The sequence below is a fragment of the Falco biarmicus genome, chromosome 10 (assembly GCF_023638135.1).
Source record: "Falco biarmicus isolate bFalBia1 chromosome 10, bFalBia1.pri, whole genome shotgun sequence".
NCBI classification, from domain to species: domain Eukaryota; kingdom Metazoa; phylum Chordata; class Aves; order Falconiformes; family Falconidae; genus Falco; species Falco biarmicus.
Window position 1 is genome coordinate 9,341,248 of NC_079297.1, and position 27,508 is coordinate 9,368,755.

Sequence of the window (27,508 nt, forward strand, 5' to 3'; positions counted from 1 at the left end):
GGGTGACAGCAGCAATCACAAACCTGTCCCTGAGCACAGATGAGGGCCAGGTATGGTCCTCAGCACTGCCTCAGTTTCCCTCCATTTCCTAAAATGTGTGACAGCTCTTGCAGTACCCCTCCCCACCCTGGGGACAGGGACAGGTGACTTCAGGCTGGGTGGTCAGCTGGACATGGACACTGAAATGGGCCTGGCCATGGAGCTGCCCTGGCCCCGGTTCCAATGGGGCCCTCTCAGAGATGGCCCCTCAGAGATGCTCCATCAGAGACGCCCCATCAGAGACGCCTCCTCAGAGATGCCCCCTCAGAGACGCCCCTCAGAGATCCCCCTCAGAGATGCCCCTCAGGGACACCCCCTCAGAGATGTCCCTCTGAGACTTCACAAGACAACCAGCAGACAGGGCAGGCCAGAAAACTACCAGGCTCTGGGGTGTTTTTTAGGCAAGGGTCAATGCTTACACCAAATAAATAATAGCTGCTAAAGTGCAATTACCTGTTTTGTGTGTGCTGGTAATTAGCTGCTGGTTACGCACACAATTAATGGGCAGGCTGTTTAATACTGGAAATCACATTGTTCTAACCGGGCTGCGCACTGTAACAGTCAGCGCAGGGCAGTGTTGCCAGGAGTTGCCCTTAAAAACCTTCTTGAAACGTGGTGAAGTTAATCATCTGGCCAGCTTCCAGAGAAGAACAGTTGCGCTCAGATACACTTCCATGGGAGATAATGTGCTTTCAGTTTTTTTCCTCAGAAAACCTGTGGCGCCCCACCTGTGGCGGCGGGCTGGGCCCGCTGAGGGCTCATCCTGGGGACAGCAGGACACGCGTGGCAGGGCCCGAGCCTCACCTGCGAGTGGGCTCGCTTACGGCAGGGTGGTGGTGGCATAAACATCTGCCCCTTGGAGGGAAGCATTTCTTACACAAAAAGTAGCAATTTTACTCCATTCCCTGTGATTTTTGTGTTTATGAGATTGCATTGACTTCTTAAAATTCTTCCAAAATGCCTACATGACACACACGTAAGAGCCTTGAAGCAGTCTGGCCTGCTTCAGTTCCCCTCAAAAGACCCTATGCAATAAAACCTGAGCTTTGACAAGAGTCTAAATGCAATGCATTGCTTTGGCTGCTCTTTTCCTTTATCTTGGATTGCCGCCTCTTCCAAAGCTTTGATTTCCAAATAACTTGTTAAGCTTTACTGGGCCTGAACATAAAAGCTGTATTTTTATATTTCTTACACGGCACTGGAATGCGGAAGCTCAACTTAACTGTGGATGCACCTCCTAAGACCTTTCTTCCTCTTGGGGCTCCATGTGTTGTTGCTTTATGAGAAGGCTGAGTCGCTTCTTCAGGGCTCGTGTTGTTCCTGTTATCAGAGAGGAATCGAGCAAAACGGGGAGTTTCTACGTGGGAGGCAGTGCCAACACTAACCATTATTTCATCTGCAATAATAGCTCAGTGGCATAAGGGGCATCCACAGCCAAACTTACTGTTTTTCTTGTTTTTCTGCCAAGAGGATTTCCTGATTCCTGAAATTAGTCCCATTGCCAAGTGATATGGTCAGATCACATGGTCAGCGGTCCTAATTGCCTTGGAAATACAGGATTCAATCAACGCAGACCTGCTCCTAACACATGGACTAAGGAAGAGTTATTCCCTTCCACAGGCGGCCTGATGTATCCATAATACAATATTAATGTCCAAGCTGTCTATAATAAAATAATATATATAGTCTATAATTAATTAATTACACAGAGCATATTTTTATTTGAAAATTGCTGAAATACTATCCTAATACGGAGGCAATTACAGCAGTATGAAGTCAGCAAATAGCATGATAGCTTATTCCTCCTTCCTGAGAACACTCACTATGCTGACATCTGGCACTTTCATACCAGCATGTAACCATGGTGGTTGTCTCACTGTATGTAGCTTTACATGCATTGACTTAATTAAAACTGTATACTCTTGCAGTGGAGACAAAGCCTAAGACCTTTTTGTGGAGCAAAGCTGGATATTACAAACCCAGTTCTTCTCTCATCCTACCAAAAATGGGGATGCACAGAAGTCACTGGTCCTACACAGATGTAGTAGGTTGTTACGAATCAGATTTGAAATCTGTAAGCAGTCACTCTGATTGATACCGCTTTATACGGCATGAAAGGCCCATTGTGCTAGGGAGGAGAGCAGAAAGTACTATTTCAACTAAAGGACCTTTTGTCTGTGCTCTCTGTGCATAGAACCAGTGGCAAGTCTTGGTCATCTGCCACAAGTCTACAGGTTTGCAGAGGCCAGTGCAAAAATACCACCCACCTATGCAGTGGCTCAGATCAAGAAACAAGGCTCTTTTACCTTGGTCTTCTAGCACTAGTTAGAAATGTAATTCTGCAGATTTTACAGAATTCTCGCTTGGTTTCCAGTTTTAATCTCTACTCAAATAAAGAATGACAGCTATTCAGTCCGCAGGCAGGATTTTGTTGTGTTGATTTATGCCTTAATGTCACATCAATTATCAGAAAACAGAGATGTAAGTAACAAACTTTGTTTTAAGATTAAAGCGGCAAGTGATTTCTTTGAAAGGATAAGTATTCGTTTATTTAATCATAAGGAGGTCAAAATATACAGTACTGTATCATTCAGATGCTAGTGTGGATTAAAACTGTCCAGGTTAGCCTGGGGCTGAATAAACAGAAATCTTAATTTTCTGTAAAATTTATTAACTACAGTTATTACACAAGTCTTGTGAAGCAGGTAGGTGCCTGGACAGCCTTGATTTTGGTTTTTATTAGGATTAATTACAAGTATGGATATAAACAAATAGCTGATGAAACCACTAAGTTTCCTATCATCTGAAAAACATTAATAACAGGATCGTAGGTACAGCCTTGGAGTTAGGACTGCGGTGGGGACGCGAGTGCCCCCTTGTGTTCCTATTAGAACCTTAAATCGTTTTTAATTTGTTATCCCACCTCACCAAGACAAGAGAGAAGCTGTCTCAATCATGTAAAGCCTTTGCATTTTAGCGTTTTAATTTACATTAATAACCAATATGAAGCATAACTTTATAACCACTGATTCTATTATACTGCAGACTTTTTGCTAATTTCAGCTCTATTGAAAACCACAGAAGGTGACTTGGTTGTTTTTACATTTAACTATAACATTTATCAAAGGAGATTTTCTTTTTTTCCTGGCTGCTTTAAAGCTCTCTAAAGCTGAGGATTTGTTGCTCATGCCTTGCTGCACAAACTGCATTCCTTTGTCACATGCATTTTTTTCTGCCATTTATTTAATTCACTGCTGCTTTCTCACCTTACATACTCTGCCCTCTATAGACTTAAAACCATCCACATGACCTTTCTTTAAGTATACTACACATTGCTTGATGATCTTTAGAGTTGCTTTCTAACATCTAATGAACAAACCTTGTAAATGATATACCTTAAATGATACACCAATGTTTGCTTTAGCCTCAGGCATTTGATGACAGCCATGTAAAGGAAAATAATGAGTCATCTCTACTGCAAGGGAGCTTACAGAGAGCTGCTGATCCTTCAGCAACCAAGTGTATTCATTACTTGGATTTCCCAGCAGGTAGGATAGACACTGGATCTGTTTGCACTTCAGCATCAGACATCCTTTTGGAACCCTGTGGAACAAAATAGAGAAATTTATAAAAATTTTCAAATATTTCAGAACAGTTCAAGTCTGGAATTATGTCTTAGAGTTTTGCTACCAGATATTTCCCACTCATTTCACCTTTCTGCTTTTCTTAATTTGCCCTTTATTTATATGCATAAGCATATAAGCACCATCTGTATCATGACAATGCCAGAAAGCTACTGCTTGTGACTTTGCCTAAATGTGTTGGTTATTTTCATATAATTTTCCTGGTCAGCACGGAAAGCAATTGTCTTTAGAAATTGGACCAATGTACCAGAGACATGTTGCTGTGTACTTGCACTGTAGTTTTGGCATAGCTTTCTCTAAAATTTTCTTGGCCTAAATGGTTCACTGAAACCATGCTGAGTCCTTCAAGCATGATTAACAGTGTATTATAGCCAGCCTTGGTCTGCTCTAAGTTAAAGGAACATTAAATACTTTTATGCATGACAGGTATTTGACAATGTTAGAGTGATAAAGCTTTTTTACACTACAAATTCAATTCTGGTTTTGGAACCAGTTCAAGACACTAATCCGACTTAGATGAAGGAAATGCATAGATCTAGCCACACCAATTAAATTTTTTACTAGTAATTGATAAAACCTTGGCTTTAGTTTAAGATGCCTTGACCTAATTCTACTGGCCTTGAAACCACCGAAACTTCAGTACATGACAGCAAAATGGATCCACAACACTGTTTCAGAGGTCACTGTTAATGTAGGATGCCAATCCTATTTGTAGCCAGATGCCTAAGTCATTACATGCTAAACAGAAAAAAGAGCATGACAAAGCTAAAGGTGACTGCTATGTGCTTTCCCTACAACAGGAACTGTGCAGAATCATATACAAATTCTCCTTTCACACAGTATGTTTTGCACTGGAAACCTGACTCATCACTTCAGGTCACCACAAGACTATTCTGTGTCAGACCTGGAGAGTGAAAGATCTCAACTTCCTCATCCTTTTCAGAGAAGTAATAACAGTGGGGTTTTTATACTGATTAGTCTCCACCTCATTGATATTCTTTTAACTTTTCACCTTTGAAAATCTAAGTATTAAAAAAAAAGCAGCCAAAAATCACAACAGACTAAAAGAATCCCCTGTCTTTGACTGTAATCTTGTGCAGCTCAGCTGGCTGCAATGGGTTTGTTTCTGCTTACACTGATGTTGAGTTTGGAAGACACTCTAGAGCAGAATAAAATTTTTTGGCCACATATACGTAGCAGCAAATGGAAACCACATAAAACAATGTAATAGCTCCTAATATCTATTAGACAATACCAAACAAGCTAGTAATTCCAAATTTATCCAACAATGCTAAAAACCTACACATCTGTTAAAAGACTTCCCACATTACAAGAGTAATGGAGTCTGTCAATGGTAGCTGTTCTGTCTGATGCATGAAGATATTAAGCCATTTTTAGACTGGTGGAAACGAGGATGATACTACTTGCCATTCTTCCTATAAATGGGTGGAGAGAGGAGTAAAGGAGGGGAAGTCATTTGAGATAATCCCCATTTTGACTCATTTAGCACATTTGCAGAAGTGTCATACATTATTTGCTTATACTACAGTGTCCCTGCTGCACCCATCAAGGTGGTTGCTGATTAAAGCAGGAAGCGTTGAGGAGACTGGCTGATGATTCTTGTTAAACTGGAATTTCCAAGCCTTGTGTGAAACAAGGAACTTTGTTCCTGCCCTTTTAACGGACAAATTCCAGCTCTGCCCTCAGATTCAGAAGCACAGGTACCACTGGCTCACATCTTGCTTTCAGTTACTTTGCACACCCCTTTCAGTGCAGTGGAAGCTGGCTGTATTTGTGACAGCTAAGCTGGAACATATTATTTTGTGCAGAGCACTTTAAAGTGCACACAGAGGAATGTCATGGATTTGGAGTGTATTTTTTTTCCACCTTGTGCTCAGGAGAAATCTGTGTCAGTATACTAGATACTCTGATCAGAATAGGTCAGAATAGTTTCCACATGCTAAGCACTCCTAGTTTCTGACAACTTAAGTATGAGTTATTCCAGCTCAGAAAACAATGTCATTAATCTTTTTTTTACCCCCCTTTCTAATCTAATCTTTCTAAGACTCACTAAATACCTTTGCATTTTATATAGCTTATAAATTAATCTCTTTTACCATAGGGACAACCACTGGACCTTATCGTCCATGCTAAAACCCCTCAGCCGGGCTGCAACACTGTTTGCTTGCATAAGCGGCTCCATTTGTATCAAAAGTTTCAGCATTTGTTAGTCCAACCGGGAGCAGATGCCTGAACTGTAGTGTTCTCATCAGCTGCATTCCTGCACTACGACTTCCTCTTACTCTGTGCCCTTTCCCAGAGGAATCCACAGATTTAGGAGAGAGCGGTGTTAAAATAGCTGCTATTGAAATAGCTCACCAGAATTTAGGAGGCGCTGGGTGGGTACAGGTTATGTGAGCAAGTAAGGTCTGCTGGATCCCTTGTTAAGTATCTCCTGCTTCCATTTTATCAGCATAAAGCTTTATAGTTTTGCTGAGTTGTTCCCAGATATTTGAGCTGTTATCTTGAAATGAAAATTCTGGCATTGATTTGTGTGTGATCTAATACTTTTAGATTAATGATTACCCTTCCTAGGACTTCGTATGATCACCTAGGAGATGTGCAGATTATTTTTTTAAAAGCATAGCAGAACTGGGTTACTTAGATGTGGGTAATCTTTTTTTGGGATATTAAAAAAGATACAGTAATCTTCTGTGAGATATTTTCCATACACAGAACTCATTTGTTGTTGTTTTATTTTTCCCCTCCCAGTTCAAAAGCACAAGAAACTGACTGTATCAGCTATACTGTTATAAAAACTTTTTTTTTTTTTTTTAGCGCCATCTTCTGTTAATGGTAGAGGGAAGCTGTAGGAATACTGTTGACCTTTATAATTGCAACAGAAGATAAGGGACTATACAGACAAACTGTCTGGCATACTACTCGAGCAAGCAAAAATATCTCACAGAACATCTCTACTTCCTCTACATTTATTCTGCATTTTTTTTCCCCAAACGGTCTTTTTACCTCTTCACAATCTCCTCTCTTGATCAAAAAGCTTTTTCTTGCCCTTTGAATCAGAGACACCTTTCCTGCTTCTTTCTGTGTCTCATGAACTTGCACTCGAAAGCATGTCTCCTTGCTAGCTTGCACTTCCTGTTTCTCCCTTTGTGGAATAATTCTAAATTTGTATCTATTGTTAAATTCTACGAGAGATTTTTGGATACAGCTTGGATGAATGACACCATACAAATAAAGTACAGTTGTCAACAGACAAACCCTTTTTCACACAGTGGCTACAGTGAGAACTTCGACAAAGGAGGACTGTCAGTGCTTAAATTCAACAAACCTCCAGACCAGAGAAACAAATCCCATTTATCTCCAGAAATAATAGAGGCAGTTAACATTTGCCCCATTTCTAGATAACCTATGCTGGAAATATGTGGCTGTCTTCCTCCCCTGCAGTTGACATAAGAGATCTGTTACCATCATCTGAGTGGTTTAAGTAACAGAACTCCTGATTTCACTGCTGGGGGGAGGTTGCCAATACTCACAGCAGGATATGACACCTACACACCATGCTTCTGAGCGTGGATCAGATGCTATGCACATGAACTCATGTTGTGCACAGTGGAAATTTCATACAAAATTTGGAGGCAAAGGGTGTGAGGAAAGAAATGTGCACATAAGCATGCATGTGTTTGATAACTTCAATTAGCTAGTATAATTCATAGGTAGATATAAAACAATATCCTCACTTTCTCACATTCTGTTAAGCAAAAAGATTTCTCCTCTTGACTTCACTGGGAGCAAAGATGAATGGAAGCCAGCACAAGATGGTGGATGCTCCAGGTGAGCTCCTGGACTTCCTTGCTCCACTGAAACTACAGGAAAGTCCCACTGATTCAGTGAGGACCAGGATTTTACCCCAGAACAATGGGGGGAAACAGAAAGCAGAAGTGGCTGAACTTTTGCTAATCAATATTACAGAAAGTTATTTTCCTTTTGTTCTTAATTCCCCTTCTAATATGTAATTATTTTGGTAATGCAAATCACCTTCTGTAGTATACACAGTAATTCTGTGAAATGTGTGCAAATTAAACACTTCTTATGATGTGGAAAAACATCTGCCTCTGAATGAGTCATACTGGCCTGCATGGCAGCCCTTATTTTATAACCCAGTGTCCTAACAGGGCTAATTTTCAAATCTGTGTTACCATTTCAATCTGTATTGCTTGCCTTTCCTTCTTTCAGGCCTGGAGGATTGCCTAGCTCTTTTTCTTTCCTGACAACCTTAGAAGTAGGTTAGGGAGGAAGGAAAAAAAGCTGTATGTCTCTCAGGGGAGCCAGATTCACTAGGAATCATTGAAGGTAACAGTCAAATCTGTTTAGCTTCTTCACATCACTTGAAATTTGTGATGAAGCTCAGTTTACACACAAGGTTTCTAAAAGATGCTAAAAATGACCCCATAGCTCTGTGGATTTATTGCTGTTGTGGCAATGTGAGGAAAGAGGAGCAAACTGCATCCTTCCAGTTTGTTCGTAAAAAGCAATCAAAATCTGCCCTCATGCCAGCACTTGAGAGGCAGTCCCAGGTCTAATCTGTGCTTTTGTTTTTACCTTGGCACCAAATACAGACGAGGGGGAAAAAAAAGTTTCCACTTATTTAATACTCTGAGGAACCACTAGTTGCATGATTAACACCAAACCTTACAGAAACTCAGATTCTGCGCATACTGAATTCTTTCATTTATACGTTTCAGCTTTCAGTGAAGGGGGCATAGCTAATTTAGGGTAAGATTTAAGAAAAAAAGCAGGGAAAAAAACCCACTTTTTTTTTTAATGTGCTTAACTAGTCTATAACTGATCGCTAACATGAGCTGCTTATCTTGTGACCACTATGCTGGTTCCCACCCACCCAGTGGTCTACCTTAATTTTTTCCTTGCAGGGGTTTCCTGCCTTGCAGGGATGTCCCAGCTGCTCTGAAGCAGCAGCTAAACCACCGTTGTGGCCAGCAGGTTACTCACTGGCACCATGTCCACTTTTCCTTAACAAACACACCATAATTTGTGGGTGGTTCAGTACCTGCTATAGGAACAGTTGAGTCATCCCCATAGCCAAGGCATGAACCTCAAAAACGGGGGTGTGGGAACAATTATAGATCTCCCATAGTAAACCATACCTGCCTGTGAATCAGTACCCTGAGGCCCAAGTTTTCCAAAAACTTGCGGCTGTTTGGCTTTAGCCCTGCAAGCTGCTTGTGAAGTTGCACTCCATCGGAGCACAAATATCGCACGGTTACAGCTTGCAGGCTAGGTGGTTCAATCAGCTGAAAAAAGACTAAAAAGATAAGATCAAGTTGACGTACAAGGCCCTTAAAAAACCCTCCAAGTGACTGCCTCTTCTCTGTCTTCTTGAAGGAGGGTTCCTTGGAAGCATCTCCTCCGTTCTGGATGGAGTCGGTCTCGGCTGCTTGCTGCTCCCTGGAGTCTGGCTGCTCCCTGGTTTCCTGTTTGCTGCCTTTCTGCTTGCTCAGCTCCACTGTAGACTTCTTGTCTTTTGAACTCTCTTTGCTCTTTTGGCCCACAGGTTCACTTTCAGCTGGGGCAACTGGCCTCTCTGTGGAGTTTAATGTCTAAAGCAGTTTCAAACAATGGTTATTTTTAGTGTGAAATGTAAACATTTTGGAAGGCGATCCATAAATATATTAGAAAATGAAAGGCCACCTGGCAGGGAGAAATCCTGCCGTCCAACGAGTTTTCATTTACAGAGTTTGGGATGAACTCCTGCAGCCTTGACTTAGGGAAGGACTCCCAGTGAGCCAACAGAATTACTTACATGAGCAAAGACTGCAAGATCAAACCATCCCTGCATAGACTTTATTTATGTATATGTCTATGCTGAGGCTGTTTTAGGAGGCAGACAGTGTGCATGGTAAGATGCAGAGTCACAAGCATGCACTGCCAACTAAGGCTCTCCGAGCTTTTGCATCCAAGGCTGTGAAAGCACCCAAAAAGTGCAAGAAAAAGATCCGAGAGAGAAACGAAGTAAAAGACACCATAAAGCAAAGGATAAAACCAACTCTGCCATGAAACTGCACCACTCCACCAAAGAATTAACATGGGGTTTGGCTATGGAAGGCCATAGCGTCATAGAAAATTTCATATACAAGCACAAAAGAAGAGATAGCAAAGATTTCAAAGACAAATACAACAACAGAGCACCTATTTATAGTAAAGAAAAAGATTTCGAAACTCAGAGAAGTACCGGATATGTTTGAAGTTCACAGGATAAAAACCGTATCTGGCAAACAAAGGATAATGAAACTGTCACAGTTTGGAGAGTAGCAAATGGCTAGATAAGTTTTTGCTTGGAATTCACTTTGCAAATAGGATTGTCTTTTTTCTTATGCAAAAAATCGTATTGTCTTATTTATTACCATAATAATTAAAACAGCACACAAATTTACCATCTTGAAAAGCTGGAAATCTTACATCTGCCCGCAGGGCAGAGCCCAGAGCTTAATGCTGAGTAATTTTTCCAGCTTTGGGGATTTTACCATTAGTCTTGAAATACCTGGTGTTCTTCTAAAGGCCTAGGGTTATACACCTACATGACAAGCTTTAATTAAAAATAAAAACATTTTTAGACATTATGATTTTAGAGAAAAACCTGAAAGCAGAAACTCCAGAGAAACAGAATGCAAATACATCTCTCATATCTATTAAAAAAACCCTCAGACCCTCTAATTTTGGGGAAACAAGAATGAGAGGGGGTAGCAATACTACCTCTGGCCTTTTTAACTTGATTTACCTTTTTTCCCCACCCAATCTTAGCCCCTCCCCCCCCCATGTAAATTATAGAACCTGCAACCATTTAAATACATTTAGTCTTGACCAGTAGGCTTCAGTCCTCTGCAAAATATGTGCTTGTATTTAACCGTTTCCTTTTCCAAAGGACAGACATGTGTGGGTATATGCTTGCTTACATCTGGATTTGTCTGCTTTTAGTCTTAAAAAAATACAGCTGTGAAGCTAGTCTTTGCTCTAGTTCTGCAGGAGATACATGAAGGCAGCCCATGAAACCTGGAGATGCTGGTGATCAGTAGCCCCATGCTCACGGGCAGGCACCATCGGGTGTCAATAGTTTATTAAAGCAAATTCAAGAATGTCAGAGTACAGGAGAACTGCCTGGGGCTGCACAGACACGGCACGCTACCTGCAGCTTGTTCACCTGCCTTGAGGAGAAGGACCTGCTTGGATGCACTTCTGGGTGCCCAAGTGATGCAGGAGCTCTCCCAGCACAAGGACAAACAGAACTTCATAGACCCAAATTTAATTCTGTCTTTCTCTTGCTGAATAACTTTATGAGACAGGAAGCTCTCAGTTGCTGGCCCCGTCGGTTAGTTTGAGAAGATCCTTCTTACTCTTATTTGTCTTCACTCGCCTTTGAAATGCTTCTCTTTGGTACAATTGCAAATGTGCACATTCAGTTCAGAAATAACCACAGCACCCAAAATACAGATATGAGACTGGATACGTCTGAACTCAAAGGTGCCAGAACAACTTCTAACCCTTATTAACACTCTGAAATCTGTGGGTTTACTCTGCAGGTATAAAATTAGAGTTGAGTCTTCCTCACCACACGTACTTGATTGTGTAGGTGCCTGATAGTTACAGCATTGCAGCCAAATCTGAACTGGGTGCAACATTATTATTTCTGTGAGCAGGTTTTGGCCTTTGATGTTAGTAAAACAAAACACTTTAAAAATATTCATAATACATTTTCCAGGCAAAATAAGAAAAAAAAAAATCCAATCAGATAATATCTTTGAGGTGTTTCATATTAACCTTGAAAGGCAGGAAATTGGCATATTTTATATTGATGGGAGAAGCTCAGGAAATACAAAGTGAAGCCTATGAATAATGAAACATGTTAATGTTTCTTATTCTAAAGGGTGATCTGCACCTGACAGATTGCTTTTACTCTCTCAACATTAACAGTGCTGCTAGAGGGGAAAAAAAACCAACCCAACCAAAAGATTAACAGGATAGTATTTTTCCCCATCATATTTCAGGAGACCTTGATCCAAGGCTGTTTTTTAAGCACAACAGCAGACCCCCTAAATTTCTGCAGATTTTGGATCAATGTTGTAATGCATTTCTGTAGCATACAGAATGGCAATGATGAAGAGCAAAGAAGAATCACAGCATTCCAGAGATGCAATAGCATAATTTAAGATTGTTTCATAGAAATTCTAAAAAAGGAAAAAGTCAACAGCAGATAGTCTTCCTTGAGCTCTTCTGTGTAATAAAACTGTGCTAATTTACACCAATGCAAGCAAGAGAAGAAGGAAGACCAATAAGTTATTTAAAAAAAATGAAGTAAACTGGTTGATAATTAAAATAATACAATACTTAAAAAAAAAAAAAAAGTAGATCCAGGTCTGTAACTTTTAGTCACCCAGATCATTTCACAAAGCTGTTGTATAAAACAAGGAGTAAGCGTCACAGGACAAGACCTTCTATATGTAGGATGCTTTTAGAGAAATAATTCATAAAGATTAACCTTAGCGTCATAGGACATAATTAAAATAGGAAGAGTGAGAAAATAATTTTAGTATTGATTAAAAAAAGGAAATTCTGAAAGGTCACCTTCCAATACATCTTCTGCTTTGCTCTCAGGTTGAAGGAAACCTTATGCCTGAACACAAAGCCCGTGTTCTGTCTCTCATTGCTGAATGTAATCATTCTGGATATCTTGACTTGCAACAGGTGAGGGTTTGACGCTCAGAAAAGGTAACAGTATTTGTTAATGAAACTGTGATATTTCTGAAGCATTTTTAAAGCCATAAAGAATATAATGTAAAGGTCACATCCAAAGTTTCAGTTTAGCTTTTATGAACATAAAATGAAAGAAATGAAATGAGAGTAAGAAAAATTATTTTCACAGCTTCTGTTAAATTGCAGTGAACAGTTTTCATTCTCACTTTCATTTCTCTTCTATGGAGTTTCCACCTAAATGATCCTTTCCTCTGCAGACAAGTAAATCAGTGAAGTAAAAATTATTCTAGCTGTGTGTATTTAGATTCACTGCCTAAGCTGAGGTACATGCAGGAAGTAAAACAATAGCAAGAGAGATAGGAAAAAAAATTGAACATAAAAACACTGATCATTTTAAGAAAAGGAACACACCTGAAAAAAAGCATTAAAAAAAATCTGATAAAATAAATAGATAAGTAAAGTAATATGTAAATATATAAAGCTCAATGAGCATGTAGCACTTTTCTTTCAGTGATGTTTACATTTCAAAAGCTAGAATTGTATGGAAGCAGGTGACAACAACCCATCACCAAAAGATGAAGAAATCCGGGCACTTACTTGGTGACTGGGGCTTGGGCCATTTACCTCTTCTGAACTGGTTGTCCCTCCATCACCCTTGACTGACTAAAATAACAAAGGATTATAGGACTTCTAACTGGGTTCCTGTTTGAGGCATTAATTCAATATGAAAACACGAGTCAAAAAACATGAGGTTTGATTTAAGGATACTCTTTATAACACTAAAACAAACCCAGACATTTCAGAAACTCTACCAACACTTTTAAATACCCACATCTCCAAGGCAGATTTTTGCTAGTCGTTTTCTATGTGAAGTGATTGTCTCTCGCAAGTCAATTTTCCCATTAAGGCCTGAGAAATATGAATGAGGTCTCAGTGGACCAGAGATCATATCAGCCAGTAAACAAGACAGTGCTATCAGGCCTGCCGCTGTAGTTTTCTAGGAAAGAGCTTTTGCTTGCTTTTCAGAGGCAAATCTGTCTTATAAGATCTAGTGGGACTGCCTTTCTATTTAACCATCATCCTAAGAGCATATCCCGTGAATAATTAAAACCCACTCGGCTTTACAGATATATTTTTATATTTTATGATCCGCATCCATTTTTCCCAATTTTTGCTTTCCAGTTTATGCCTTCTGTCTATATAGATCTAAGTAATGGCCCTTCTTGGTGCCCGCTGTTCCCAGCCCAGACAATCAGAGCAGACCCTGAGGCTGCAGCACTGGCCAGTCATTCAGAGCAAACCATGACTCTGAAATATGTTTTCAAGGTACGGTCCTCTGTTTCTATCTAGATTTCAAAATGACAAAAACTTGGTTGACAAAACTAGCTCAATGAGTAAATATCACAACATTTGTGAGAATTAGATTAAGGTTTAGTTACAATTAGTGACATAAAAGAAACAAAATAAATAAGTACATTTATTTAATTAAAAAGTACGCTAGAGGATTCAACATGGTATTCTCCTGAGTACCATGTAAGACACAATGCTTAGCAGTAAAGCATAAAATAAATTCCAGAATTTCAAAGTGCCCAAATTTAAATGTCATTTTTCATTGCATGAGTTCAATGAAAACAATGAAAGGATGTGACTTTTGTTCTAAAAATAGATCAGGAGGATTTGTGGGTTTCTGTAGCTTGTAGATTTGTTACTTGAAGCACAACAGCATCAGCTTGATCCTGTGTGTGGTATTATTGCAAGGACCTATTTCAGTCTCTGATTTCCCCTATAAACCCACAGAAAATCAATACATAGAAGCAGCATGATAGAAAGCTAAACCACTTCATGACAATTCATTACTTGTCACAAATTGTGGGAAGAATGCTCTTTCTGGAACATGCTGCTGCTCAGTCTCTTGCATGTCTATGCTTGTGACTATGTGTAAGAGGTTGCAGAAACGGAGGGGAGGAAGCGCTGTGTGGTCTGTCTGAACATTACAGGATAGAAACTCAGCCCAGAGTGCATGAAGATACATTGTGATAAGATCTAGTTTGCATTTCTATTTCAGTAAGTCTTTAAATGCCTTCAGAGAAAAAAAAAAAAAGTTTATGCTATAACAGCAATCACCTTGTTACTTTTTTTTTTTTTCTAAAAAAAAGCACCAAACCAACAACAAAAAACCCAATTAAAATTACCAGGGGAAAAAAAAAAAAAGAAAAAAGAAAAAAAAAAGAAAAACCCCTGCTTTAGCCAATTAGTAATCTGTGGTTTGGTCTGTCTCCTCACCTCCCAAAAATAAATAACAGTGTAAAGACCTTGAAGTCTCTGCCTAGACAAAGTTCCCTCTTGCCTTCACTTAAACATATGCTTAAGGATCACAAGGATTTCTCTCTAGAGCACTGCTGACCTCTTATCCTTGCCTTTGGTCATTTAGAACTGCTGCTGCTGCAAGCTTCCTGAAAGGGTTTTCTGTTTTCTGCAGTAAGGGTGGATCAGCATATCTTTAAATGGAGGAGGGTGGGGACAGGCAATAGGCTTACTACATTTTCATGAATAATGAAGAAAAATTAAGTTGGGACAACATAAAATAGTTAGTCTTGATGCCAAATGCTATTTATTACACAGCACAGACACTACAGACAATTTGAAAATAATATTTTTTTTGTTATTCCAGAAAGATATATTTTCCTTGAGAGTTGAGAGCATCTTCCTTAATCCAGAAATAGGAGGGGGTTTTTTTTGGTTTTTTTTTTTTTTTTTGCAAAGACCATACTCAACACTATCTCAGACTAACTGTGCTACCAGTCAGCTTCCCAGCTGAGGACAAAGGCTACACCCCCAGTTTACAGTCAATAACTCTGCTCATTCTGATTTAATAAAAATAAATAAATAAATAATAATAAAAGCGCAGCCATTTTACATCCTTCTCATCTCCACAAAAATATCTCAAAACAGACATCTTGAAAGGATTTATCTTACCTAGCTTTGTATCTGTTTATATTGTATGGAGAAAAGCAGGAACTTTATAGGCTCATGCCATCTGACATCCTAAATTCTAAGGGACTCTCAGACCTGCGCACCTCTACTCGGTGCCTTTAAAGGGAACCTGGGTGACTAGCTCAGGTGTAGCCACTTCTATCAAGTCATTTACACTGGGTCTGATGTATCCCACCCTGTAAATAACAAGGTAGCTATTTGATTTTAATTAATGAGACATGAGTGACTTTCATTTGGAAGCACAGGATTTCACTCACATTCACGTAGGTGTGGGTTAGTTAGATAAAAAAGCAGTAGTATTTCTTAATCTTTTATTGATTCATGGGGCTTTAAACTAATACTTTATATATTTCTATAATTTCCCAATAGCTTTTGTAGCATTAGTTAACCCTCTCCCATTTTAACCACAGCAATGACTTCTGTGACCTTTGCAATTGCAAACAATTCGTCACAAATAAGAAGGGATGTCTCTACTGAGCAAGTCAGTGGGCAACCTTCGAGACTCATGCTGTCTTTTCCAAAATAAATTACTCCTAGTTCTTGCAATGGCTATCCTTGTGTCAATAGTGGCAACTATAGGGCTATGGATCTAAATGTCTATTTGCTATCAGCCTGTGCTTGTACTTTCTAAGCAGAATATGTTCAAAACTGGGGCACATGGAGAATAACAGACTCGCCTGTCTGAGGCTCACAATAGACTGAAATACTATTAAACAATTTCTGAGTCCCAGTTTTGAATTCTAAGAATATAAGCTACATTTTCTTAGGCACGTGGGTGGTTGACCTGTGTAACATAAGTGTGGATGTTATCAGAATACCTTGGGATCATCTTCTGCGGGTAGAAGAGAAACCCAGTAAACCCAGTAAAGTAGTATAAAATTAAAGGTCAGTCTCTTTCAACAGCCAGAGCGATAATCCATCTATTGCCAGAATGGAGACTAAACAATGAAGTATATCAGTAAACAGAAGCCTGGATTTTAGCAAAGTCCTGCCACATTCCTTCTCACGACAAGCATGGTTTCTTTCAGAGACCATAAGTACCTGTGCTTGTCCAGATCCTGTCTTACAAGAATTCCTGGCCCACTCCACCTGCAGCAAGGCAGGAGGAGTGCTCCAAGAGGACCTGCTGGATCAGCCAGTGACCTGCACCACGTGGATGGCATGCTTTGGACAGGCTCTGATGCCACTTTAAGGCATTTCCCATACCTCCAAGAGCCTCCTGCCCCTGTCACCATGGGAGGTAGAACGCCACAGGGTACATTTAGGCATTGGCTGAGGTTTGTCCAGATTTGCAAGTGAAAGAGGTTGAACAGATGCAACCACGTGAAGACATCATTTTATCCCCCATGCTTCAGGTAAGAGGTGCTAAGAACTGAGTCCCTCACACAGGCAGAAAGCACAAGGGGATGGTGTGATGTCAGGCCCTTTGCTGTGCTCCTTAAATGTACGTTCACGCTGTGGCCGGAGCTGCAGTGTAAACTCTCATATGTCTGAGTTAGTTTAAAACTAACTAGCATTAGTATGAACAGCAGACTAATGACATTAGCATGAGGACCAGGGAGGCTGCAAATGGCAGCTCCCCAAAATGTGCAAATTACCGAGCTCTGAGCTCCATGGTGCCAGAATTACACCACTACCAGGCTGCGAGCTAGCTATTGCAGAGCTGGCTCGGCAATTCCTCCGCTTTATGGCTGTTACTCTAGGGTAGTCAGACCTCAGGAGAAAACTGCAGTGGGAATGGACATTTTCTGAGGGGAAATGATACCTTCCAGTATGCAGTCTGCCAGTATAACCGTTCTGAGCAGAAGGACCTTATCTCTACAATACCCATCTCGGCTCTCAGCCCCACAGCACTGGAGCTTGGCGCCTTTTCCTTGCCAGAAAAGCCTCTCTTAGAGTCTTAAACATTTCATGCATTTTCAGCGCTCACCACTAGTTCAAAAGCTTTACAGAGAGTGGCTGTTTAGCAGTGGCTTAAAATCCTTCTGACTGCCTTAGGAATCAGAAATACTGATTGATCAGTCGGCACAAAGCTGTAGGTAGGGCAGCGACATAGCTCTGATGTGCGCAACAGCATGGCAGTGGTCCAGTAATCCAAAAGTTATTCAGAGGAAACAGCCTGGGACATACTTCAAGGCCAAAAATATATTAAAGTAATCCATGATCTGTTTGCAAATTGATAGCCAAAAGCAGAGCAGATAAATACTAAAGGTTTCAAAAAGCTGCAAAACCAGTTACACAGTTAATACAATTCTGTTTCCCATGTGGGTAGATGTTTGCCTACACAATAGTTCTGTCTTTCTAGGCTAAAATCCGGACTAAACGCCTGCTCTGATTACATCTAGGCTTTTAACACAGCCCTGTTTTCTCCCATGGTGACTAAGACAGGTGTGGAACAGCTTTATTATTTAATTGGTGCTATATTTTTTAAGTAAGGTGACATGATTTGAAGTCATGGTTGCTATAGGCGTCCGTGTTTGATATGCATTGCTCCTGAGTCACCTTCTGCATGCCTAGCATGTGCCACAGTGACAAGCCTCTATGCAGGATGACCACAAGCCCCCTTGGATTTAGGATTAAAGTTGAGATTTTCCCAAACTGACTAATTTTGTAAAGTCATATGTGAAATTAAAGGCCCATTGGGTGCACAGTTCTTGACTGGTATTAAGAATTTTAGCTTGGATCCTCAGATACACCGGAGTGGCTATGTAGTAATGTTAACTCTAAAGAATAAAAAGTAAAGGCAGCCATCATGGGTTGGGCTGAGGCTAACAGACAACTGAAAATAAACACCAAACATTTAGAAATAAAAAAATAAATCAGGATTTGGGTTGTTGTGTGTACCTTCTATAGCCTGACTCACAAATTTTAACCTTTCACTATGTGGCTGCTCACAGCGGTATGTACCAGCAAGCAGACAACCTGGGCTATGTACTATGTAGTGTTATAAGAAACTGTGGTTTTTCCATTTTAATGTATAAGCTACTCTGACACCCACACCATGTAGCTGCCTGCAAATAAACAGCATTGATTAAAATAGAAATCTTCCATACACATTTGTAAATCTTGCCAAAATAGATCAATTGCTATATAAATCCTCAAGGCCTGCGATAATTTTAATCAGGGAAGTGTTAGTTCTAGTCTTGGACTATTTTTTTCCTTGGCTACTTTTCTAGAGTCTTTTGAGGAATTCTGTCTGGCTGTTGTTTGTACACAAATCCGCCAGGACGGCTTCATGCCTATGACTGGAGGATGATACCATAGAATCGTGTTGGTTGGAAAAGCCCTTTAAGATCGAGTCTAGCTACGTTATCACCTCAGTGCTTTCCTTCTGCCCTTCAGTCTTCTTCTGCGAAGGATTAGATTCATCTTCGTGCCTTTTTTTTTTGACTCGTCTAGCATATAACACCTTCGAAGCAGCAACCGTATGCTTTTACACGCCAGCGTAGCTAACCCACGTAAGCTGCCAAAAACGTGTAACTGCTAAAAAACACGACTCGCTGCAGCCAGCACAGCACTGCAGAGCGCAGGGACAGCCGGCGGGTGGGCTGCCTCAGCAGCGGGTGGGCTGCCCCAGCAGCACCAGTCCCGCTCTCCCATCACCCCGAGGAAACGGCTGGCGGAGCTGAAGGGCTTCCTCGGCGGCGCAAGTCCCGCGGGCTGCCCCGCGCCCCTCGGCGGCGCTTCCCGGAGGCGCCACGAGGCGGAGCTGCAGGACGGGGCGCGGGGGGGGGCGCGGGGGGGGGCGCGGGGGGGGGCGCGGGGGGCAGGGGCGCAGCCCTGCGCGCACCGCGGGGAACGGGCGCAGCTGCGCAGCTGCGCTCTCACAGCCGTTGATGTTCAGCAGGTTTTCCAGGAGTTGCCAGCCCAGCCGTGCAGCGAGCGCATGGCTCCCAACCCTGGCAACTGCGCGTCTTGCTTACCAGCTTAAAAAACTTCCTCAGGTTGGCTTTGGGGGTTTTGCTTTCTTCTCTGCGGGGTTTCACTTCTGCGGCTTCTGGGCTTTTAACCTCCTCTTTGCCAGGAGCCACTGCTTCTAAAGAAGCGTCCGCTTTTTCATTGCTTACAATCTCTGCTTCTTCCGACGCATTCTGGGGTTATTTTGGAGAAACATTAAGAAAAAGAAAAAAAAGTATCAGTGAGGTTTGTTGTGGTTTTGTTTTTGTTTTGCTTTTTTTTTTTTTTTTTAAGAGATTACAATCAAAGTGCTTCAGCAGTGCAGTAAGTTGGTACATCAGGAACAAATACGGCACAAAAGCATTCTCAGCTTCACTGCCATCTGTACGTGTTTCTTCAGGAATTTGATTCATCCTCATTTAAAAAAAGCATAGAAGCTGGTGGGATTTTAAGTCCTTGTTTAAACTGAAGAAATAGCCTTTCTTGAATTGCAGTACCACTTCCCAAACAGAATAATTTTTCTTTGATCACAATTTTAAAAGAAAATTTAAACAAAATTACATATTGTAATATGTGCCCTGAGTAGATGACACTCACGTAAAACCAATGAAATGAGCAAGATCATAGCCAGGAGTTTGCACACAAAAGCAGGAATAGGATTAATTAAAACACACCGTGGACACTATTAATCGTTAAAACTGTTTGGCACCCTTCTTTGTGAAATACAGAAGTACAGCTTTCTCAGGCTGGTCACATTTGCAACGCCAGCTCCTCTTCCCAGTTGCAAAGATATAAATGACTTCTTGAGGTACAAGGTAGTTAAGTAGCTCATCTATTACTTCGCTTAATCCCATGGGTCACAGTCACCCTCTTTGATAGTGTTGACCCTCATTTGAGTACAAGAAAAGCTGCTGGGTACTCAGCAACGTTGCCTTTGTAGAAGGATTTTGGGTCCCACTGAGCTTTTGTGAATTACTGGAAAGTTCCTTCTATTATAACAGTACTTCAATCAGAGGCATGCGGTTTGTAAATGCCTCTGAAATATGGATTCCCCATAAGATTTATTGATTAATCTCCTGCATGTCTCATTCCACAGCCTTCTCAAGGCTATCCTGGGAATGCTCGATGTGTTTAACTGAACAAGACCTGTGTGGAGCAGAATACGTGAACAGGAGGCACATTTCTGCTGTCGGACGTGGAGGCACAGCTGGGTGGGAGGCTGAACGTGCATTTCCTTCGCTGACTATTCTGCCTTTTATAAATGCCCTGGTAAATATCATTCTCCTGTGCCCTCAAGGACCACTAATTAATTCCCATACCATGGTAACTGTATAAAGAAGTATCTTCCTTTCTCCTGTGAAAAGAAGCTGTTATGCTAATAACCAGGTATTCTGACCTGGAGCAAGCCCTTTATCATTTTGCAGCCTACACAGAAAGGTGCAGAACATGAAAGCAGGGTAAGTTGCACCCTCAGCCTCCAATACTGAATCAAACAGAAGCAGTTACTCTAGGTATTGGCATTTCAACACATGCTGCTGCTTAAAAATACAAGTTACAGCTGAAATATATGCTATGGTTACTGTAGGAAAGAACTGCTGTAAATAAATCTCAGAATGATATCTCACAGTTTTTACATATCCTTACAGGAACTCACACTTAATTCATACTCATAGTTATTTTGACCAAATTAATTTTAGCCACATGAACATGAAAACAATTTAAAAGATAATACCAGAGATTCACCCCAGGCCCGGATCCTTACTCAGATCGGCAAAAAATGGATGCTTCCTCCAGCAACAGCAGCTTAAAGTACTGCTGCCCTCACACACTTTCCCAATTGTCTTCAACTTGGTGATTCCCATGGAGTATCTTTGGTTTAATAGCCCTTGATGGATTTTTTCCTACAGAAATTTAGCTGAACATTTTCTCAGTTGATATAAATTCCTGACATCCAGCATAGTCCTGTGGCAAAGGATTTTACAGCGAAAGTGTGTTTGTTTTTTTTAAAGTAGTTTATTTTTGTTAGTCATCAAATCATTTTATTTGATACTCTACTGCTTTTATTTTGAGCAACGACTGATCTTTCTTGTTCACCTTTTATGTTACAGTAGTCGTTCTGTAGGCTGCTGTCACCTTCCTTTCTGCCAACTCCTTTCTGAGCCAAAAAATAAATAAATACTAATTTATGTAGTTCTTCATACGGAAGCCATTCAATTTATTTGTGCCTTTTTTTCCTCAGTATTATACCTTTTAGTTCTATCATATTCGAGTTGAAGGGGACCCCACATGCAAGATAGGGACTCACCATGGACTTCTACAGCAGCATGAGAGATTTTGCTTTGTTCTGTACTCCTCTTTTGTGGAAGAAATGAACATTTTGGGGGTGGGGTAGGGGGGAGAAGAATGATGAGGGAATAAATATTCCTTGTCCCCTGCTGCCTGTGATGACTGCAGCATAGCCCGCTTCCCCATGGAATTGTAGATTTAATTTATATTTATGAACATTTTTGAGATAATCAATCTGTAATAATTTTAATCTATATTTCTGCCTATTCACACATACATATAATCAATTCACCATCTATTTGCTTGAAGGAAATGATTCATTGCATGAGTTGAAACAGTGGCTCAATAAAGCAGCAACCTAGCTTCTGGGAGCTCATCACTCAAAGATTACGGTTTGGGATCATATTACTGCTGCGCTCCTACAGCTGCAACCCAAATGAGTTTTGTCTCTCAAGCTCTGTCTATGCAATAGCGTTGGTGTCACTACTGAAAACAAATGTGTCCTGGGGCGAAATGCCAAACTCTGAAAAGCACTGTCTATTTAAATAAAGCAAAGAACAAAGTGATAGTCAACTATTCAGATAAATTGATTTGTTTAAAGCAATTGGCAACTTTTTGTACATTTCTTGATGGATTCCATGGGAGGCTTTAGGAAAGTTTAAATCCTGTTTTACAGTATCTTATTTTTTTTTTCTTTTTGAACTTAGATATCTAGTGTACTTATGAAGTTATTTTAATTTCATACTTTTAGGCATATCAAAATTGTTGCAGAACTTACAGGTTACCTTGTGTAAGATCTTAGGCTTGCTATTAAAAATTTTATGATAAATTCCTTATAATTAGAATAGAATTACAGAATCATTTAGGTTGGAAAAGACCTTTAAGATCATTGAGTCCAACCGTTAAGCCAGCACTGCCAAGTCCACCACTAAACCATGTCCCTAAGCACCACATCTACATGGTTTTTAAACACCTCCAGGGATGGTGACCCCACCACCTCCCTGGGCAGCCTGTTCCAGCGCTTGACAGCCCTTTCAGTGAAGACATTTTTCCCAATATCCAACCTAAACCTCACTGGTGGAACTTGAGGCTGATTCTTCTTGTTATCTGGGAGCAGAGACCGACCCCCACCTGCCTACAGCCCCCGCCGGGCAGCTGTAGGGAGCGATCAGGTCCCCCCGAGCCCCCTCCTCTCCAGGCTGAGCCCCCCAGCCCCTTCCCCAGCCCCGTTCCCGGCCCTGGACACACTCCAGCCCCTCCGTGTCCCTCTGGCAGTGAGGGGCCCGGCACTGAACACAGGATTCATGGTGCGGCCGCACCAGTGCCAAGTGCTGGGGGACAGTCCCTGCCCTGGCCCTGCTGGCCACACCGTCTGGGACACGAGCCGGGCTGCTGCTGGCCGCCTCGGCCACCTGGGCACACTGGGGGCTCCTGCCCAGCCGGCCGGCGACCAGCCCCCCCCGGCCCTGTCCCGCCGGGCAGTTCCCCCCGCTGTGCCCCCGGCCTGGGCGCTGCGGGGCTGCGGTGCCCACGGGCAGGGCCCGGCACGCGGCCCTGCTGGCCCCCGTACAGTTGGCCTTGGCCCATGGGCCCGGCCTGCCCAGACCCCCGTGGAGCCTCCTGCCCCCCAGCACATCAACACTGCTGCCCAGCTCGGTGTCACCTGCACACTGACTGGGGGTGCACTCGATCCCCTCGTCCGGGTCGCTGGTAAAGACATGGAACAGCACCGGCCCCAGCAGAGCCCTGGGGACACCCCTGTGCCCAGCGCCAGCGGGATGTGACTCCATTGCCCACCGCTCTTTGGGCTCGGCCGCCAGCCAGGGCTTTACCCAGCGCAGAGACCCCAGTCCCAGCCATGGGCAGCCGGGTTCTCCAGGAGATGCTGTGGGAGACGGTGTTGAAGGCTTTACTGAGCTCCAGGCAGACACCACCCACAACATCCACTAGGCAGTTCAGCTTGTCATAGAAGGAGATGAGGTTTGTCAGGCAGGACCTGCCTTTCATAACCCCTGCTGGCAGGGCCCGATCCTCCAGTTGACCTGTATGTACCATGTGATGGCACTCAGGATGATCTGCTCCATAAGCTTCCCCAGCACCGAGGTCGGACTGACAGCCCTGTAGCTCCCTGGGTCCTCTTTGCCCTTCTTGTAGATGAGCCTCACGCTAGCTAACCACCAGTCTTCTGGGACCTCCCAGTTTGCAAGGACTGTTAATAAATTGTCTCCAGGAATCATTCTTGTATACCCATCTCCCTCTCTAAGAATGAATTAACTGAAGCTGCTGATTTTCTTTTGCAACTTTGTGATCTCAGAGATATCTCTGGAGGCCTAGTCCAACTGTCTGCTCAAAGCTGTTGAGGAACTTGTCAAGCTGAGCTTTTAGTATCTCCAAGACTGGAGGTTTCACAATTTTTATACAATCAGATCAGGCTATTCAGACATGCTGGGACAAAAGGAAGCTCTAGAGACAGCACATAATCCTCTTCTCCAATAAGACTGACCAAGGTGGCATGTTCTTTGAGACCGATGACACAGGATCATGCTATCTTGCATGCTTCAGAGAGGCAGAGAATGCCTGCACGCAGTGTCTCAGTAGATGGGGAAAACCCCTTCCAGTGAAGGTTTTCTGACATACTTTTAAGAGTTTTTCATTTTTGTTTCCCCTATGAAACTAGAAGAAAAATTTCCATTTGTGCATCCAAGGGACTCGCCAAAGTGTTTCTGGCAGGAATTGAAAGTGTGATGGGAAGAGCCTAACAACGATGAAGTCAATAAACTTTGAATGACACTACATTAACCTAACCTGTTCTCTAGAGCAATGGGCTCGGTTTCTTTACTCACCTGGGAGAAAACCAAAAGTTATATCAAGTTTTGTGACTAGTTTTGGGAAGAAACTGCAATTTGTATATAATAAGAATTTGCAACCAGCCCAGATCTATCTGCTTCATGAGTCTTTGATGCATAAACGTTCACATAAAAGTAAGTTATCTCCTTACATCTACAAATTGCATCAACTGAGGCTGCTGGATTCATGGGTCCAAATTCTGCCTCCAGTTTCCTTAGACACAAATTGTACTAAATTCAGCCGAAGTCAGCAGCTATTGTTGTTATGCACCACAGAGACAGAAGTGCCATTAGGTTGTTTGATTTTTGTTTTTTGAAGGCACTCTGCCAAGCTTAGGAAACATTTCAAGATACATTTGTTTGAAGTAAGATGAGTGCCATCCTTTGTTCTTCTTATTACAGAAAATACCTTTGTTTTCTTCTTCAAAATAATATTTTAATTTATCATTGCTAGTTGTGTTTTATAGGAGTATTTTACTAGGCTCTTTATTTCACTGTGTTTGGGAAGCATTCCTCCATCTCTTGAATGACAGCATCTCTGATTTTGTTTTATTAATGAGCTTACTTAAAACAGTTGTGGTGGGAAGTTTGTGTCTACTCTTTGAGTTGTGGTCTGGTTCTTACAAACCCTCTTATTGCTTTGGGGAACTATTACTACAACAGTTTCTTATCTAGGTTTCTGACCATACAAATTGTCACCTTATGAGAGCGTAACTTATTTTGTGACCTGGATAACTTTGATAGCAGTTTTCGTTTTGCTTGCTGAATCTTTCCTCAGAATTGAGGTAAACACTATACCCTGCTTTGATCTTGTACTGGAGTCTGAACTGGTACTCTGCACTGCATTTCATTAGACACAAAGAACAGTTCTTCTGTTTTCCCTGGGTCATACCTTCTTTATGAAGCAGGTTTTCTTTTATCTTAACAATATATATGGGAGATGACCTTTTGCTCAAGAAATTTCCACTTAAAAGAGCAGTCATGCTTGACATTTGTTCCTGCTGCTTGCAGACTCACAGGCGGGAAGCAGGGAGGGTTAGAGAGGCTTTAACCCACCCTCCTGCCCTCCTTTGCCAATGCGAAGACGACAGAGGTTGCTGCAGTTAAGGTAGCTCAGCTTCAGCCATGGATGTGCTCTCAGACCTCCGCCCTGAAGCCCCCTGTGACCTGCAGCTGCTGCACGAGGGTGCCACTGGGCAGATCTGTAGCTGTAACAGCTCAGACTGTTAACCGATTAGTGTTAACCATGGGCAGCTTATGGTTAAGCCACACTGGTCTGTAAACATCCCAGGAGTGTGGTTCTGACTCACAAATCCCATTGGTTTGATTTGCTGGGTTGAGGCGGTTAGAGGTCCCCTCTGCTGTAAGGGTGGCAGCCGTGCCGGTACTCAGGTGGTGAAACGGCCACCAAAAGCCTGTTGCTTATTGTCCTCCTCACTCCCTCAGCCAGGGGCAATTCTCTTTCAAGTTCCTTCATCCATTTATCCAGCCAAAAATGGCCAGAATCTTCTCCTGTCCTGCATGATAGACGGTATATCCCAGGATGGGAGCAGGGAAACTACTGCAGGAACATGGCAGGTCCTGTGCAATTGTGACATTTATCTCACACGCTCCACCCAAATATTTATCTTTGCTTTCCTATGGAAGAACACAGTTGCAAGCTCAGGAATAGAAAGTGTTATTCTGCTTCACTTACTAGCTAACCAGTTTGCTGTTTGTGTTAACAGTAGATAAATATCCCGCAGTAAAAAGGGCATGATTTTTCTGCGTTTGTATGGCAACAGAATTGCAGTAGCTTAAATTTTGGATTTTAAAAAATATATCTGCTTTAAAGATAATTCACAGAGCACTTGAAATAATACTCCCTCAATCATTTTCCTCCATCATTCACTGGCCTGCTTTGATCAGATATAAATGAAGTGTCATGTTTCTCTGCCCCGATCAGATATCTACAAGGTCTTGAAACCAAGTTTCCAACACAAATATTGGAAACTACTAACTGTATTATTCTATTAATATTCCTCAGCATTTGCAAAAAACAAACAAAAAACCCCAACCCAAACCCAAAAGCTAGCATGACAAACATTTAAGTAGCAGTTATGACAATTTTGTGCAGACTGATCAGGAAATGGGGCAAATACAGTCAAAGTGGTTTCCATCTGAGGAGCTGAATAAGGATTTTTTTTTTCTTTTAGATATTTTTTTATCTGTAGTCAGAGCAGCAGCATTAACTGCAATGTGTTGACAGGCACTTCATTAACTTTACTTTGAAGTGAAAGCTCATCAGAAGATAGATATCTAAGAGACTGCCTGGAAAGAGAGGATCTGGATCTGAATCCTGGATCTATTGAGTGTTGTGTTTGCTATTTGTTAGTTCAAAAGGAAAACTACATGTGACTCTGCATCATACACCTATTTAGAACAGTTGCTAGCTTCGATTCTCTGTCCTAGCAAAAGGGCAGTACATTAAGTGTGCCAGAAAGAAAGATAAAATCATTGCAGAAAAAAAGACAGAATCTTCGAACCAAGCTGAGTTTGAGGCTAACCTGTAGTCTAAGGATTTTTTTTTTTATTATTTTATTTTACATCTATCATCATTTTTTTTAGCTTCAAGCTGACTGGGTCACCAGGGTCTTTCATCAAAGGAAATACAATATTATTCTCTGCCAAGAAAATCCAGTAAAGCAACATCAGCCTTTTATAGGTAAGGATTCAATGCTCAAGCAGGCACGTTTGTTTTTTTTTTTTAATTCTTAGGACCAAATTCACTTCTCTGCTGCAGAAATTTACTCCAGAAAAGCAGAAAACTTGCAAAAACATTTGGTCTCAGCATGATTCCAGACCAAAGAAGTTCTAACTAAGCAGAACTGGGCTCCTTTTACAGAATTCAGATTTCACATACTATTATAGCTCAGTGCATTTGCATAAGTTATTTAACTAGCCCTTAATATTTCTGGTAGCAACCAAAACCTGCTTGGAGTTGTAGTTCCATTCAACGAATTGTCCTGGTTTCAGCTA

At 41.6% G+C, this 27,508-nt stretch overlaps 1 protein-coding gene across 3 annotated transcripts in view; it reads right to left on the minus strand.

The window, feature by feature from the left end:
- Positions 1 to 1,728: 1,728 nt before the first annotated feature.
- Positions 1,729 to 27,508, minus strand: part of BCAS1 (brain enriched myelin associated protein 1) — a 53,516-nt gene continuing 27,736 nt past the window's right edge. Inside the window, exons 9-12 of one of the 3 annotated variants that reach the window (XM_056354886.1) lie at positions 19,385 to 19,552; positions 13,065 to 13,130; positions 9,053 to 9,319; positions 1,730 to 3,642 (exon numbers count right to left, since the gene is read on the minus strand). In XM_056354886.1, coding sequence (XP_056210861.1) covers positions 3,568 to 3,642; positions 9,053 to 9,319; positions 13,065 to 13,130; positions 19,385 to 19,552 — 576 coding nt within the window. In that variant the 3' untranslated portion in view covers positions 1,730 to 3,567. Of the gene's footprint in view, positions 3,643 to 9,052; positions 9,320 to 13,064; positions 13,131 to 19,384; positions 19,553 to 27,508 lie in introns of all 3 variants that reach the window. The other 2 variants (XM_056354884.1, XM_056354885.1) reach the window with 2 other exon arrangements.